Source organism: Pseudoliparis swirei, chromosome 9, assembly GCF_029220125.1.
Source record: "Pseudoliparis swirei isolate HS2019 ecotype Mariana Trench chromosome 9, NWPU_hadal_v1, whole genome shotgun sequence".
In the NCBI taxonomy this organism is placed as follows: Eukaryota; Metazoa; Chordata; class Actinopteri; order Perciformes; family Liparidae; genus Pseudoliparis; species Pseudoliparis swirei.
This window is the reverse complement of record NC_079396.1, coordinates 13,130,179-13,145,988: the sequence shown is the minus strand read 5'-3', so window position 1 is coordinate 13,145,988 and position 15,810 is coordinate 13,130,179. Positions and strand designations below refer to the sequence as shown.

The 15,810-nt window shown below is 43.2% G+C and overlaps 1 protein-coding gene across 3 annotated transcripts in view; it reads right to left on the bottom strand.

Moving 5' to 3' along the window:
• Positions 1-14,980, bottom strand: part of LOC130199141 (adenylate cyclase type 6-like) — a 34,896-nt gene extending 19,916 nt beyond the window's left edge. For 2 of the 3 annotated variants that reach the window (XM_056422388.1, XM_056422390.1), the window contains exons 1-4: positions 14,762-14,980; positions 13,715-13,800; positions 12,272-12,469; positions 11,239-12,130 (exon numbers count right to left, since the gene is read on the bottom strand). In XM_056422388.1, coding sequence (XP_056278363.1) covers positions 11,239-12,129 — 891 coding nt within the window. In that variant the 5' untranslated portion in view covers position 12,130; positions 12,272-12,469; positions 13,715-13,800; positions 14,762-14,980. The remainder of the gene's footprint in view (positions 1-11,238; positions 12,131-12,271; positions 12,470-13,714; positions 13,801-14,761) is intronic. The other variant, XM_056422389.1, reaches the window with a different exon arrangement.
• Between the last annotated feature and the right edge of the window lie 830 nt (positions 14,981-15,810).

Genomic DNA, 15,810 nt, shown 5'->3' with positions numbered 1-15,810 from the left:
TGAGGCCACAGCGTAATCTTTCTGAAACGCTGAAGCGTATTCTGCGAATCTAAATAGAGCTGAACCCAGGCCGCACATCTGTCAGAAAAACAGATCCCCCGAATTAATACTTGCACATAAACATTGTCCAACCAGGAGGGAAAATATCTCCCAGCGATCCTGGAATTAGCAACAGCTCAATACCACTCCACTTTTCCAATTCGACCAGCACATTTTTCCTTTAATCAAAAGATTAGATTGCTCATTTATTCGTCTCGTTCAATATCCCGACCTTCAATTTGCTCTTGACGGGCTTGAGTTCCAACGAGGACAACAAGCATCTGGCTGGCCACTTTTCTTCTGAACCTGTGGAGCCTGAAGGCAGCCATTATTAAAGATGTAACAGTACAGAGGACTGAAAGAAAGAGAGCAAAAGAAAGGGAACAGCTTTTGGAAAAACATTTTCTTTGTTGCCATTGTCGAGCTTAGAAGAGGGCGGCTCCCCAAAACAAAGCAGCAGAGTCATATGAACTCACGTTTTACTGTCTAATGCTTTCTTGTGGCTGACTTCACTTGGCTGAATTTAACCACCTTGGATTTAGGTCTTCCCAGTTGTTCCCAACATGTATCTTCTCTGTGAACTAGAGGGACAGACGCTATTTTACATGAAATGAGTTTGCAACCTGAAGTTTTCAACACTTATATGTGATCTGTGTGTCCTAATGCTCCAGCTTCAACCAGTGTTCACTTTGGGGCTGCAAATAAAAATGATGTTCACTAGTTAATTCAATGTTTTGTTTTGAAAAATGCATAATAGTATAAACTGTTAATCACAAGGGAAGTCTTAAAATCGTTAACATTTTCAAATGACACATGTTGAACAGTGAGACATAGAAAATCAGCAAATCCCCACTTTTAAGAAGCTGGAGAAGAATTACAAATGAATTATCAGTCAATTTACTTATTTATTGTTTGTATACGAGTATATGCATATATGTGTATCTGTATACGTCTATTGATATATATTGTATAGATAAGACATATTAGTATTGAACAAACCATTGTTTTGGTGGGTTTTAGAGTCAGACTGTGCTGATGAGAACACCGTCTCCGATTGTCGGAGGTCGGGGCTGCTCAGTGGTCCGGGGTCAGTTTGGCTGGACAGATAGAGGGAGGGAGGGAGGGAGGGAGGGAGGGGCGGAGGGGGAGGAGTAGGAACCAGACTCTCCTCCCAGCTGTGTCCTCACTAACCCCTCACTTCCTGCCTACTCACAACCTTAAAGGCACAGCTGCAATTACAGCGCGGCGGCTACGTGAACACGAGGTTTGGTTAATTAGCCTAACAAATCGACCAGCCCCATTCACTCCTCTGTTGGCTGCTCGCACTGATTTGAACTGTGTGAAGGATTCCAGACCTTGATATGTGTGACTGTGAACGTAACATGCAGGAGTTCCTATTTCAGCTGGTTTTGCCTCCATCTCCTTTTAAGCACAACACAAACCCAAGGCCACCATGAGGCTTTGATAGAGACCGATGTAACAGGAAATAAGTCCAAAAATGGAAATGTCTGGTGACTACATGGAACCACTTGTGTCCAGCACTAGAACATGTTTTATTTTATTTTAGCCAGACTTTAAATACTCAGGGACAGAATTAAGAGCGGGAGCATTAAGCTACATTGAATGAGAAAGTGTGTGTGGGCCCGATGCCAGAGCTACAATCAAAGAGTTTAGTTTCAATGTCCAGTTATATAATCATCTGCTAACATTCACAACACTGTAACCACTATCTGTCCTTGTTCCAACTCTTCAACCATACACAATATTGACTTTCACTCCAAAGCATACAGATCAATACAGGTACAAGAACAGCAGGTTGTAGTTTAAACAGTTGAAACGCGAGAGCTGTTTGGTCAAACGCTTCAACTCGAGTGTTGGCTTCCGTGAGTCGAGGATGAGCTGATGCAAAACTCAAGCATGCATCACATCCGCCTGCCGGGCCATCTTCAGGAGAAGTCACATGTGACATGTGTGTGAAGCCTGATACGTCAGCAGCGTTTCATAGAAATAAAAGCAAGGGTGTTGAGTTTTAACAAATGTTTTGAAAACTACAAGCTGAACTGCTCCTGTATATGTCTGAGTGTATGATGTCATGATCATCTCTGCTCAGCCCTTAATGGCTATACATACCAAAACAAAGGGGAAATGTGATTCAGGCACATTCAATGCTTAACCCTCCTGTTACCTTAGGGTCAATTTGACCCCATTCAATGTTTAACCCTCCTGTTATCTTTATATTAAAACCTCCAGAATATTATTAGAATTAATATTGTTTTCCAAGTTTAAGTGTGAGGTACTTTATGTTTGTTTGTTGACTACCTAAATAGCCCTTTAAATATATAAAAAAGTTGATATTTCTTATATGTTTGACACAGTGAAAAACAGCCTGGGGTCAAATTGACCCGAAAGAACACAGACGTTACACATTGAATGGGGTCAAATTGACCCTAAGGTAACAGGAGGGTTAAAGAAAATGAAGAGTTGAGCAGCTATGGCTCTTCTTTACAACCTTTTTATGTTTGGGGAGGGAGCATGATACATTATACCAAGAAGACAATAAGCTTTCTGAGCTTTCACCATGCTTCATTTGGGATCCTGTAGAAGGCAAATACAGAGTATAACTTCCTTTAGTGACCCTGAGTGTGTGGACTTACATCATGAGACCGGGGTCTTGTTATTGTATCCCACGTCATTCACTGAACATGTGAGTAAGACATGCTGTGAAGTACCGAGGCCTTGTGCTTTTAACAGGAAAGACAGTCTGGACAAAAGCATTAGGAGGAACTGCTCTTTCCATCTAACAAGGTGGTCAGGTGGAAGTCAAGGAGGCTGAGCAGGTTTAAGAGGATCTATTTTGTCTTTGACAATACAGACACGGTATCACAGTGGTGTGCCTTTCATAGCCTGAAGGTTATTGTACACCGATAGCGAACATGTTTGTTAATTACAGGTCCCCTCCAATAATGCACGCTCACACCATGTTGATGCTGTTTTAACGGTGTAACTGGAACTGGGATACTGAAATAACAAGACAGTTGGCAAGTGTGACGCGCGGTGACCTTTGACGGAGAGCCGTTCACCTTCCTGTCGGCAGCACTGGGATAGGGCGCGCTAGGCTCAACAGCATCCAGAGTGAAACTGCCCTTAAAAGCCGAGGGGCTTGCATGCCACGCAGATGAACATTTAACACCGCTAATGGATTCCTAATATATATCTCTTGGCTGTCCACCATGGCAGTACAGCCTTAAATCCCTGTATTTACTTTTGCAGAGAGCCAAATTGTGAGTAAACCCTGAGCTGCACTTCCTCATCCCAGACTTGCACCGCTATTATTAGTCTGGCTATTATTTGTCTTATCATTGGCTCTATTTCAGGAGCAATATTGTGCTTATCGCTAATCTTAATTGCTGCCAAACATGGTGGTGGAAGTTATCCGGGTTTGTATCATTGCCTTTGGTTGAAAAACAATATCTGGATGAGTCATAAGCTCTCTCTCTCTCTCTCTCTCTCTCTCTCCCTCCCTCTCTGAAAGGGGGTGGGGTTGGGAGTGCAGGGGGGATCTATTATTTGAGCCAGTGCATTGTTTGGCACCCGCAGCACCTGATGATGAGTTCTCAACATTTGACAGCAGTCAAGTGAGCTCGTCTGATCCACGCAGACAGACACAGATCACACACTCCACCTCTGCTGGACTGTCTGTGTGCATAATATGTCCACTGGACACCGGATTCGCTCAATATAAATAGGCCGGGGAATCAAACTTCAATACTTATTGGCTGCTGACCAAAATCTGTCGACAGAATCACATATTGAGGAGCGTGAAGTAATACATGTTTTACTTATTGTTCGATCACACACAGTAAATCCTGATCTAAAGCAGAAAACATTTTAAAATTGTATTTCATCAAATACAGCTAATATTAGGCTGTATTTTGAGATTTGTTATTGATGATGCTGAAGAGATCAAACAAAGAATGTTGTTGTTATTTCTCGAACTTTCAGTCAAAAAACTATCAGTGCCAAAACTCAGTTATAAAATAGTTGTATTTAGTCCCAAATGTAATCTCGAATCTAATACAGTTGACAAAAAAAGAATTGTATCTTGTACCTGAGTGATTATTTATATATATATATATCTATATAGATATATATATATAATCAACAACAATGTTCTCTTAGTTACCATTTAGAGAGCAGACGGTAATAGCCTACAGTACATGTAAGAACTATGTGTACTTTCCAAAAATAACATCATAAATAATTGCATAAAAGGTTACGGTAGCCTCTGTGTTTGCTTTAAGGTTTTTCCTAGGTAACACCATTGTTCCGGCCTAAATGCATTATGCATGCCTCGGTCATGCCTGTGACATTTCATTGATTGGTATCTTTTTCACCAATGTTAAGAAGAGGGATCAGTAGGTTTCCACTAGTCCCACATCCGTTGACCCCATAACAATCTGTGAGAGGAACAGGTTTTTCCTCTCGTGCCAGATCAGCACACAAATACAAAAGTACAGACTTAATGTACCTTTAAGACTTCACTCTGTTATTGACCTGCCTGTTGATAGCTCCCACTTCACATGACTTGTTAAGGATTTTGGCTATCCAAATATATCATGCTGCGCACTAAATAACAACTTGACTTTAGTTCCTTGATAATCCATGTATGACATCTTGCACAAAGGGTGGTTATAAATCCTTTAAACGAAACAATAGCAAAGTAAGTCACGCAATCCCCCACTGATGTAGAAGTGTATGGATGCACAGCTGCTGATACTTAACTTATGGAAATACATATCTCAAAGAAAAACATGAGGGACATATGGTCTCACAGGGAAGCACTCTAAAGGCCAAAGAAATCTCTTTTGGAACGTGTGATGTGTGTGTATGTGCTGGCTTGCCTCATACGTGTCACACAGCCTGAGTGGCGCTTGGCGTCACAATGTGAGACCATAACTTAGGTGACAGGACAAAAGTAGCCCAATGCAAAGCGGCCGTTTTCTAGTGAGGAGGACATTTGGAGTGTGGGTGATGTTGCCTAATACCTCGCCAATATGATGAGAATGCATTGGGTGATAAAAAGAAAATCTGATGCCGATAATCTGAAGAATTTATATTAAGAATTTGACATGCCTTCACAAACTGCAACAAATAAAACCCCATGAAGCTACTGCAACACAGACTGCTGGCTCTGGGTGGTGCCTTCATAAAGATTTGACGTGATAATGTTGAGTGTTACTCACAAACAGAAATGTTAGGAAACCAAACACGACAACAAACATTGACGTCACCGTTAGAATAATAGAAATTTGGAAGCTTCTTCCAATCAAAAGGCTGCAGGTTTTCAACTAACTGTCAAAACATAGAAAGTAAGCAGCTCCCACAACGTCAGCTGTCGGAGAAGCCAGCAGCAGACACTTAAACCAGATCCGGGGATGAGGCGTAGTAAATCCTGGTCGGCAGAGGGGACAGGAGGAAACGAGTGACCCTTCTGTGGACATGTCTTCCACTTACCAGCAATATGACTAAAGAAAAAGTAATTATTTATAAAGGAATTAATACAGATGAAGTTGTCCAAAAGTAAATTATATAGATTACATAACGTTTATTTCATAAATGTTCACAAAATAATTAGAGGGTAGTGTCTTTTACTTTTATGCATTGAACTCCGAAACAACTATTTACTACGTAAAACTATATTATACAGAAACTAAAGGAAAATGCTGTTTCAACGTTTGTTATGAATAAATGATTGTCCTCAATTTATAATTTCATAGCAATCATTAATACAGCATTTCTGAGTATTACGCTAATTATGATTTCACAAAGAATACAACTTCCAGAAGATATATTTGAAGGAATTGCATGTTTCAAGAAGAGCTGCCAAAGACAAGCCAGCAGGTAGTAAAACAAATGGCCCGTTTTTAAATTAAGCTCGTCTGAAACAAGCAAAAGATGCATACCACATATATGAGACTAATATGTTACTTCTTGGGCTTTATTCAAGACCACTCAGATCCAAGCATGAGCAGCTCTGAGTCCGAGTCAAGACCGAAAACAAAGTGCCAATTCGAAAAGATTTGATGAAAATAAATACTCTTGCACATTGATCCAAGTCATAAACGTTCAATATCTTCCCACCAAAGGTGTGTATTTAGGGTGGCATCTACCATGAGGGTCAGGACTCGAGTGCAGCCCTCTTAACCCTGTTCCTGTAGCATCGTGGAGGAAACTCAAGTGAACAGCAGCGATGTAACTTGCGTCTTCCTGAGAGCCGTTTTACGTTCATCTCTCTATAGTTGTCAGAAGAGGCCCTTCAGAGCACAGCGGAGAAACATAGAGATCTATTGAAACAATCCCTAGGAGTAAAGAGAGCTCAATTTGAGCCCGTTGAGAAATAAAAGGCTACTCCATCTGATGGGGATTTTGTGAGAAGGGAATTATGACTCAGAGAAAAAGAGAGAAAGGAGAAAGATGGAAGAGCTTTTTTACAGCCGGGTGCGTCAGCCCAGCTTTATTTCACACTCTCCGTCGGTGGCCGTCTCCTTGTCACCACTGCAACCTCCCCAACCCCCCCTGCTTCATCGAGGAGGTTCCTCACAAAGACTCCTTTTGTTTTTGCCATCATCGCTCTCACATCTTCTCAGCACTGATCCCGCATGAACATCTCCGCAGGGAAAATACAAAAAAGGGAAAAACAAGTCAAGGACAGCGAATTGGCTGGAGGATGATGAGGTCCCAGAAGATGAAACCAACTTTCCCAGAGACTCGGGCCATGTGACGACAGGAGCCACAGAGTTTGTGTGAGCTGACGTGTTTGATACAGCGGCTGTGACAGATTGAATGGAGTCTTTCTGTATTCATAAAACTGCAAGAAGCTTGGAGCGAGATACCTGTTGAGACTAAGAGTTACTCGGATCTTAAGGGTGAACACAAAGAAATCGGCCTGAATTTCATAATCCTCTTCATTTAACAAGATGTATGTATACAATATATGGCTGCTGACAACATTAAAACAACCCCAAGCAAAACTGACATATTTTCGTCAATCTCTATTAAAAGCCCATGGGCCCAAAAGAGAGAGAGAGAGAGAAACCCATGTCCCGTTATTGATTGTTTAGAGAGCTGCAATCCCTGTGTTGACGTTCCAAGCCCACGGGCAGGGCAGCAGTCCGTCATCAGAAGACCAAAGCAACCAACCAGTGCTGGAGTAGAGGCAACAGACCAGTGGGCCTGGAGTCTCCCCGTCTAGTCTGGGGCATGGGTGCTTAACACAAAAGCTCACTGGACCAGTAGAGTTATGTCAATATTGCCTTATTCAGAGTGGCTCCACATTCATCTGGTTGCTTAATAGCGATGGATGGTAGAAAAAAACAATCACATGTCTCTCTAGTGTTACAAAGTTCAACTGAGTGGAGTTATTTTGAGGCATTGTCTTCAAACATTTCCACTTCAAACGGAAAACAACACAATGTATTTAAGTTTGTCACATGATTCTAGAATTCTTGTAAGGGTCAGAAAGGCCTCTGAAAAAGCATGGAGGCCATTAAGGGACAAATTCCCCACTGAAAACTGCACAGATTCTTATACTAAACCACACTTACTGGCAGGTTGACCTATGGCACCAATTACATGGCAGGAACATTGTGGGATAACAATTAAGTGATTAAGGTTGAAAAGGGTTGATCTCCTTCATAGTTATAGGTGTCAAACTGGGTAATCAGAGGTGTAACATAAAATAAAAAACATTAACAATGTCTCCGCACAGTGTGACAGCATGCACAACAGCAGGACCAGGACACTGAGCAGCTTGATGGAGCACAGCCATTAATGTTATACTTTACACCGGTGCCTTTTCTCCTAATATATCTCAAAATATCAAAATGTAAATGGCCTATTGTATCAATGATTATGAAATTATTAATTGGTTGATCGATACCAGATGAACAGAAAAATGATCAATAACAAATTAAGAAATTGTTGAAGTCGCCTGGTAATGGAAAATTCCAAACGTTCGCTGTTTCTCGTCTAAAATATGACGGTTGACTCCTTTTCTCGGTTGCGGTCCTGCTCAGAACCGGCATATTGCTTGACCTTCGTTATTGCTGCTAGCAGCTTTTCTCGAGAACCGCTCATTCAAACGACTTCACACGTGCCTCTGCGGTTCCAAGGGTCCTAAGCAATATACCATGACAGAGTGACATCCTCTAGCAATGCCAGTGTATAAGCGTCACATGGGCCAAGAGCTCTTAGAAACATTGACGGAGAGCAAACTGTCCCCAGTTATTACTACAAAGTGTGTGCATAACATACTAATAAATAGGTCATGTATATAAGAAGAGCTCGTACTCAATACTGCACTTCTTGAGGTCTGGAGCAATGAATCCGGGAAGTGGATCGGATGAACAAACATACACAAATGCACACACATTCATACAGTCCACACACATACATATACATACATACATACATACACAGATCTACATACATACATACAGGGACTCTTTTTTTTTTTTTTTGATTTCAATTAAACGATGTTGGTCAAAACAATTGGATACTTGTGTGATTTTTTTCACTCTTTCTAAAAGATTATGGAATCATCAAGTAATCATAAATAACGTTGACACAGTAATTGTTAGTAAAAATAATGGTTAATTGCAGTACTACATAAGGTTATTTATTACTTCTGTTTTGGAGGTTGAACAGATTCATAAATAGTCGTTTTAACCCGAAAGTAAAATCTAACACAGAATAAATCTAATTACCACAAACACAATGAAGAAATGCGTATCTGACGGCACAAAGAACAAACAGCGCAAACTAATGAAGAAATAATTCCAATGTGTTTAGAACTGAATTATAAATGTCGGCTTCGGTATTTATGTATTTTTTCCGCAGCCTCCACACAACGGAGAAGTAATCATCATGTTTTCCATCAAATTCATTGCACAATCCGAGTATCCCACCCCACCCTGTTTCATTTGACTACAATAGCCTCCTTGTTTTGGGGAATTGTGGCCTGAATGGCACCATGCTACATTATCATGATATTTCTTCACAATGCCGCTAAACGGGCTCATTCAACCCAGATGACCTTCCACAAACCCCAACAGAGTTGCCAATAGCTGCCCTCCAGCACAAAACATAGACTCATTAAAAATCTCATTTGACAAACTGCCGGGATCTACAGCACCATCTACTTTTAGTACAGCACCTTTGACACGGAGAAGTGGTTGAGGAGTCAGTACAATGTTTGTCCTATATTGATGGGAAGAGAAAGTAGGGCGTTTCCACTTGTGAACACAGTAACAACATTGTGCTCAATTGTATGGTGATAATAGTGGGCCCTCACTTGCAGCACGAGTCTTAGACATGCGTCTTGTTTTCTCATGAATATAAATGTACTCTTTCATATTCAGAGACGGCTGTGTATTCGGCAGCAACTACGGGACAAAAGGACACATCGTGCATGACATTCTCCGAACACGTTTTTTACAACGGTTGATGGATTGATTCACATTTGCTCAAGTCTGTCTTAAAAACATATTCACATGTCAAAATGAACAGAAAAATTCTGGTATTATTGTTTTTCCTTTGCATAGCCATGAAGAGACTTCATGTGACTTCAATGTGATGGGAGACAGGATCCAGTCCTCGCTTTCTGAAGAAATGCATTGTGTTCAGCCAAAACTGATAAGAGGCAGTCCAACAAATCAAATCTGTATCTTCCAAAGTCGTAAGTGTGACATTTTGATGGGAATTCAGTACTTTAAGGAAGCCAAGCTTGGGAAGATTCCCACTTGAGTTGTCCAACTCCGATTGCTCAAGCCTCGTAATAACTTTGACTGAATTTTGGAACGCATCTTTTCACAAAACTAACACTGTTGATTTTGTCTCACGCCACAGACGTTGCTTTAGGAAAAAAAAAAGAGTATGAATAGAGTATTTTACTGAGACAGACATGAAAATGTAAACCTTAAAGGTATGACTGAAGGTGCATTTGGCTTAGTTATTTGACTACTAGTGGTATGTGAATCTTCATATGTTATTTAATCAGGAAATACGATGTAAACTGAATTTCCAGAACATTTTAAATATCACTGTCAGGACTGTCAGTGCGGTTACATGCAATCGAATTATTGGCTTAGTCGGACTGAAATCGAATTATCCGTTTCATGTAAACACCTTAGTCGGACTATGTGCGGTCCGACTTCGGTCCGATTAACACCCCTGGATAGCTCGGTCCGATCCAGTTGATAATTCGACTCTCGCGGCATGTAACTCTGAATTCGATTCGGAACTGGACTTTGCGTCTTTGCGCATGCTCGAGATCCCGCCGCCTCCCCTCCCTCCCATGTCGTGACCCGGAAGTCGATAGAGACGATAAATTAAATTCTCCGTGTACCTTCAGCGACGGCGTCTTCTCTCCGTTATCAACTCAGCCAATAGCGCCATTTGCATTCGCTGTACTCCTATTAACACCATGGAAGAATAGCAGAGGATGTAGCCGCCTTGCTCTCTGTTCGCCATCTTTCTCGAAATGTTGTTGTTGGTGGTGGTGAAGAGGTCAAGCGGAAATGGCTGTATCACCACGAGTTGTAATGAAAACAGCGCCGCCTATCGTATCGGATATGACATGCTTTCGGCCAATGATTCGAATTACTCACTGCCATGTATATTGGGATAACAGCAGATCCCCCAAAAGATAGCATAGTCCGACTAAAGCAAGATTCGAATTATACCATCATGTAAACGCACTGTGTGACTACTTTCTTCATTGATTGATTGATTTGTTGTTTTGTTTAGGAAATGTTAGAAACTTGAAGAATCACAGCACAATTTCCAAGAGCCCAAAGTGATATTTCTTGTTTTTACCCTGACAGTCAAAAACCCAAAGACATTCAGTTTACAATTATATGGAACCAAACAATGCTTAAGCATTACACACACAAATCACATATCCAAAAAAAACTTTAAATCTTGCTCTTAATTTGGTTGCCAAAATAGTGGCAGATTAATCATGTCAGCTCAAACCACTGATGTTGATATCACAAAATAAGATGGGATGTGTTGTAATAGATGGGATGTGTTGTAATAGAATAACGATAACAATACAACACATAACAATACGAGTGAATACATTCCTCCATAAGTTTCAGACCTGATCTCTCGTTGCGTGTTACTGCTGCTGTCACTTACCTGTTTGAAAATGAACTTGTACTCTTGGTTGAGCTGCCAGGCGATCACGAGGTGTATGGTGGACAGCACAGCTCCACTGACCACAGCAGCTCTCATTCGGACCGGCAGCAGTGTGTAGATAATGTAGATGAAGAAGACCGTCCACCAGATGCCCTCTGAGGCACTAGGGGGGTAAACCATCAGCACCCCGAAAACCTGCACTACAATCAGCATCCCGATCACCAGGTAGCTCACAATCCACATGTAGTCTTGGTGGAAGCCGTTGCGGTTGCACACAACCATCATGGCCAGGAAGATAGCCATGGCCACAGAGAGTACTGAGACGTAGGCCACGTCGGGGGGCGTGTGGATGCAGTGGAAGGCCAGCATGACCGCACACACCAGCACCAGCACCCCCATCAGCATTGTCAGAGAGCTCTGGTTGAGCCTGAAGAAGTAGCGCTGGTACAGACGCTCCAGCTTGGCAGACTGAAATTTCTTAGACTGGAAAACCCACATAACCCGCATCCAGCAGTCTGCTGCAGCCAGCGCATTGCAGCAGCCCTCTGCTAGTTCCCCTAATTCCTCCTCCTTCCTGCCCTTCAGCTCCACATCTTCAAAGCCCAGGTCCACAGCCTTTGGACCCAGGGCTCCGCCACCCATCCTCTTCCCATAGTGGTCCTCCTGCCAGCCACAGCGCAAGCCAAAGCTGCTCCCACTAGGACCTGCTCCGCAACGGTAATGCTGGGGGGACGCATTAGGGAGGTCCAGGTCCTCAGGGTCCCTCAAGCAGCTCATGTAGTGTGGGTTGCACAATGACGAGCTGTCCTTTCTCTTTCTGCCATTGCGCTCTCCCCATGCTGTCTTTCGCTCATCCACTGTGCCTACAAACAGGCCTCTGGCCCACGACATCCTAAACAAAACATGGGGACACATAAGAGAGCATACACATAGAAAAACATAGAAAAGTAATGCCAAATGTGGGGAATTACATTTGAACATCCTAAGCGTCAGTTTAAAAGATAATAGCACAGAGAAAAGAGAAGCCTCTCACCTGTGTGGGCGTTATTGTGTGTAGCAACACTGCGCTCTTTGGCCAGGCCACTAGTTTATCCCAGCGAGCACACACCATGAGCTCAGACTGACCCGAGGCAGCAGAGGTGTGTCTGTGTTTGAGCCGTCCTTCTTTGTAGAAACAGCCAGTGTCTCAGCACCATACACCATCAAGTGCCTCTATCGACCACCCGTTTTCCTGGGAAAACACAAACAATACACATCATTTTGTTGAGCTAGCAGAACGTGAGGGAACATCAACTGAGGGTCACGGTCATTATGGATACGTAAACATCAAGAAACACTCATATGTAACTGGGTTTACTTATTTATGTTTCATGGGTTTTTGTGTAATTCTTTGGCAAAAAGTGTAGCGAGTCCTCATCACTTTCCCCCCCGCCAGGCTGGAACAGCATTTATATGGCAATGATTTGCTGTTTTGTTTGTTAAACATTGGATTGTGAAATCTAATCCAGTTATTGCCTCATGCAGCAAGTGCCACTGGTTATTTTTGCCATCAAACCAAAATGTTAAACAGTGCAATTTCAACAAAGCCTCCACTGATTGCTGGATTTTTAAACATGTACCACAGGGGGGGGGGGGGGGTTTCAGATGGAGACTCATCTTGTTTGATAACAGTCTGCTATGCTCCATCATTGCAATCTGCCCATAACATCTTGAGTGGGCAGAAATAGGTGTGCTCTATTTAACAACAAAGGCCGACTGAGTGGGCACCATCAGAGATCAAGAGCTATCCAGTCCAGATTAAATTGCCCATGCTTCCACCGATTCGCTTTGATGACTCACTATAGCTGGCTTCTGGCAGCACATGTCAAGGACACTGCTAACCTCTAAACTTAATAAGCAAATTTCTGCCAGGCAGACAACAGTGGGAAGAGCACACATGCACGGCACACATGGCCATGTTTACAATCAACAGCAGCTTGTAATCGGAGTAGACTTAGAAATCTAATTGGAAGCCTGAGTGTGTCTGCATTGTGTCAAAAGTACATATTTCTATTAAAGATTAGAAATGTGTTCCTGCTTGGAAAACCTTTTCCCGGATAGCTATACTTAATTAAACTCCTTCTAGTAATGATATAGTCATAAATGAACCCAACTACTACACCAGCAATAGACTCAACATGATATTACTATTGAGAGCATGCATTTAGCATATGACCTAGTCTGGGATGCTGCAAATACATGGCCAGTTCACCTTGCTTGCCGGCTTCCTCCAGCAATAACCTTAAATCCCAGCTCACCTGTGATGCATTCACGATAGCTCGGGAAGCAGCAGCATGCGGATTTTATGTAATGCAATCTGTGGGCTACATGCATGCATCTGCCATTGAACATGAACATAATGCGTGCAACATATGGACCGATTTGAGTCAGGCGTCCTGCATGCATTACAAATCAAGATGGTGATGCGTTCACTTACATTTGAGGAAAGAGAAGCAACATCTTGCTGTGTTCGCCACATGAACACTGACTAACAGCCCTCCTATCACCACTCCTCACACAAGCCTGGTGTCCAAGAAGAAACAAAGATAAATTGTTTAGCAATTACACGTGTCGGTCCAGGCTGCTCGGATGCTGACGCGCATTACATAACAGGACGCTCCAAGTCGCCTTCGGGCGAAATCGACAGCTCTCCGTGTTCAGATGAAACGTTCCCACACTACACATAGAGACACACACACACAGTAGGTACTATTGGGCAGCCCGAAGTCAGCCTGGAGTCTGCAGACTGCAGAGGAACACAACTCGACACACATGGACACACACACACGGACACACACACACAAACACACACGGACACACACACCTAGACACACACACACACACACACACACAACTATTGGGCAGCCCGAAGTCAGCCTGGAGTCTGCAGAACACAACTCGACACACATCGCCGCCTTTACCAACTTATCAGGAGTATAAACATTCCGTCGGGCAACTTCAATCTTGGCCGTGTGTATCTCCTGATATCGCGGCCCAGTTCACAAGACTGTGGTGTACAGTGATAACGGGGTCTGCATACTGGGCCCGTCTCCCTCAATAGAAACGTGTACGTCATTATGTTTAGACTCTAAACAGGTCACCGGGCGAGAAGCGATGCATGGCGAGAATAAAATGCAGTGGGCCAAAAATATCATGTGCAAAACGAGCAGATCTGCCTCCAAATCGCGGTTTCGCGTGACACATACAATGTGTACATTAATTGCTTGTGCCCGCACACGGACCAATTATGAGTGTGTACAGTCCTGCAGAGCAGGTCAGGCTCCTGAACGGCGCGCCGCAACCGTCACAGCAAAACACTGGAGGACAAGTCAGCTGTTGGCATTTTATTCCCCCCCCCCCCCCCCTCCAGACTGCCGAGTCCTGTTACTGCGTTGCAGTTCAAGCCGACCCGCAACAAACACAATAACATTGTTGCCCAACACAGCCGCGGGAAAGCTTCAGAGAGGCAGCGTCGCCTACTTACCGTCGGACATCCTCGTTACATGAGTAACTCTAACGCCGCAGTGGAGCTCCAGAGGAGCCGTTTGCTCAGTCTCCAGGCAGCAGCCGCCGTCACGAGCCTCAGATGCGAGTCCGTCGGCCTGGAAGAGAGCTGGTGGGCTCACGGAGAAGCGAGGACAAGCTACGAATGTGACCGGACAACCTTCGCTCTTCCCAGTACATTCCCACCGCTTCGACCTCTCTCGCTCGCTCTCTCTCTCTCTCTCTCTCGCGCGCGCGCGCACGTTCTCTCTCTCTCTCTCCCCCCCCGCTCTCTCTCTCTCTCTCTCACAGAAACACTGATACACGCAGAACCGCATTCGTGAACACAGGAGTCCCCCTAGAGGTGAAACATGTGTGTGCTTCTTCTTCATGCGCGATTGTAATTTACACCGCTGCTGTAGTGTTGCCTCTTTGCCACTTGTGAATCTGTCACTTTAACATCAGCTCACCGTGGCAGCCAAATTGCAACACAAAATATAGATCAGAAAAAGATGCATTTACATAAATGGCAGGAAGCAATATAAAACTCAAGCAGTGCTGCCACACTGCACGTTGAGACAGCGTTATAGCACCACGTAGTGGAGTTGGTAGAGAATCACTGCAAAGATCCCCAAAGCAGTCACACTGAAACTACTCATCATTAGAAGAGGCAGTTTAAACAGTAAAACAATACAGATGTTAATTTAAGACTCTCACGCTTAATGGATGTACAACCACCCAGTAAGTTACAGCTCATCACATGAGTAAGTTTAATCTGTAAACCAGTGAGGCAACACTGGTGTTGACTCAGACATACATGTTGACTTTTCACCCTTTAAAACAACACACCCTGTAAGATCCCGGGAACATTAAACATTGGGTTACAGTAAGCTGTTACACCCATACTGCAGAGCATGCATTGATATGAAGTAGATCACTATACCGGAGCTACAGGCGTACAGTACAACCACACAAGATGTATTAGATATGTTCCTTTGAAAAAACAAGTATGAAAACAATACACAGCCTTCTATATACACCGGCAATGCA